Source organism: Terrapene carolina, unplaced genomic scaffold (genome assembly GCF_002925995.2).
Source record: "Terrapene carolina triunguis isolate 2854851 unplaced genomic scaffold, T_m_triunguis-2.0 Scaffold1038, whole genome shotgun sequence".
Classification (NCBI taxonomy): domain Eukaryota; kingdom Metazoa; phylum Chordata; order Testudines; family Emydidae; genus Terrapene; species Terrapene triunguis.
Genome location: NW_020665389.1, coordinates 1 through 1,238, shown reverse-complemented (window position 1 = coordinate 1,238; position 1,238 = coordinate 1). Strand labels below are relative to the sequence as shown.

At 55.3% G+C, this 1,238-nt stretch overlaps 1 protein-coding gene across 1 annotated transcript in view; it reads left to right on the top strand.

Annotated features, from left to right (window-relative positions):
• Positions 1 to 1,093, top strand: part of LOC113408206 (outer dense fiber protein 3-like) — a gene marked incomplete at its 3' end in the record, with an annotated part of 9,956 nt that extends 8,863 nt beyond the window's left edge. Inside the window, exon 5 of the mRNA XM_026661360.2 lies at positions 972 to 1,093. Within this exon, the coding sequence (XP_026517145.1) occupies positions 972 to 1,093 (122 nt within the window). The remainder of the gene's footprint in view (positions 1 to 971) is intronic.
• Positions 1,094 to 1,238: the final 145 nt, after the last annotated feature.

The following is a 1,238-nucleotide window of genomic DNA, read 5'->3' as shown; positions in this document are numbered from 1 at the left end:
TATTGATGACATGTACATACGCACATAAGTTTCCTTGTGGTGTACCTGTTAAGTTTGTGGGTACAACATTGAAAAAAACCCTATGCCATTTTCTATTGATTATTGATTTAGATAAAAAGTTATAGACATAGGAGTGGGTACTTATTTATTTAGGTAACAAGGTATAGATTAACTTTACTTTTTGAGTAAAAGGTTTTAATATAGATATGCTGACTTTGCCTTAGCTTAACATACAGGATATGGCCTGTAGGTTTTTTGCATTACAGCCAAACTTACTTTAATATAAATTTATAAACCTATTACAATACATCAAATACTTAAACTATAAGAAAAGATATATATATATGCAAGCAAGCAGGTTAGTCCTATAGGTTCACCTCACTCCTGCCCTCCCCCACCCCATTCCCTTCTGCCCTCAACACCCCGAGCCCTGCCCCTCCCCCCAGTCCCACCTCACTCCTGCCCTCCTCTCCCCCACCCCATTCCCTTCTGCCCTAACCCCCCCCCGAGCCCTACTCCTCCCCAGTCTCACCTCACTGCTGCCCTCCCCACCCCTCCCCATTCCCTTCTGCCCTCACCCCCCGAGCCCTGCCCCTCCCCAGTTTTACCTCACTGCTGCCCTCCCCACCCCTCCCCATTCCCTTCTGCCCTCACCCCCCGAGCCCTGCTCCTCCCCAGTCTCACCTCACTGCTGCCCTCCCCTCCCCTACCCCATTCCCTTCTGCCCTCACCCCCCGAGCCCTGCTCCTCCCCAGTCTCACCTCACTGCTGCCCTCCCCTCCCCCACCCCATTCCCTTCTGCCCTCACCCCCTGAGCTCTGCCCCTCCCCAGTTTCTCCTCACTCCTGCCCTGCCCTGCCCTGCCCTCCCCCCCACGCCCCGGAGCTGCCCTGTCAGATTTCTGATTTGTCCACAGTGGTGTTTGAATGGCAATTCTGACCCCCACTGATCCCCTCTTCCCCCCATCCCAGGGCCTGCCGCCTACGGGCTCCCCCCAATGATTGGGCCCAAGGTCGTCAACAAGAGCTCTGCCCCAAACTATTCCCTCCTGGGACGCAGCTTGGTCGGCAGTTTCTATGAGGACCTGAGCAAGGTGAGAGGCAGCAGCGGAGCTGGGGAGGGGGGTACTCAGGTGGAAGGGGGTGAGGAAAGGGGGATGGGGGACACGCCTGGCGATGGGGAATGGGGGGGTCAGAATGACAGCTGGGTTGCGGCTCGGCCTACTTTGGAGGGGGGGG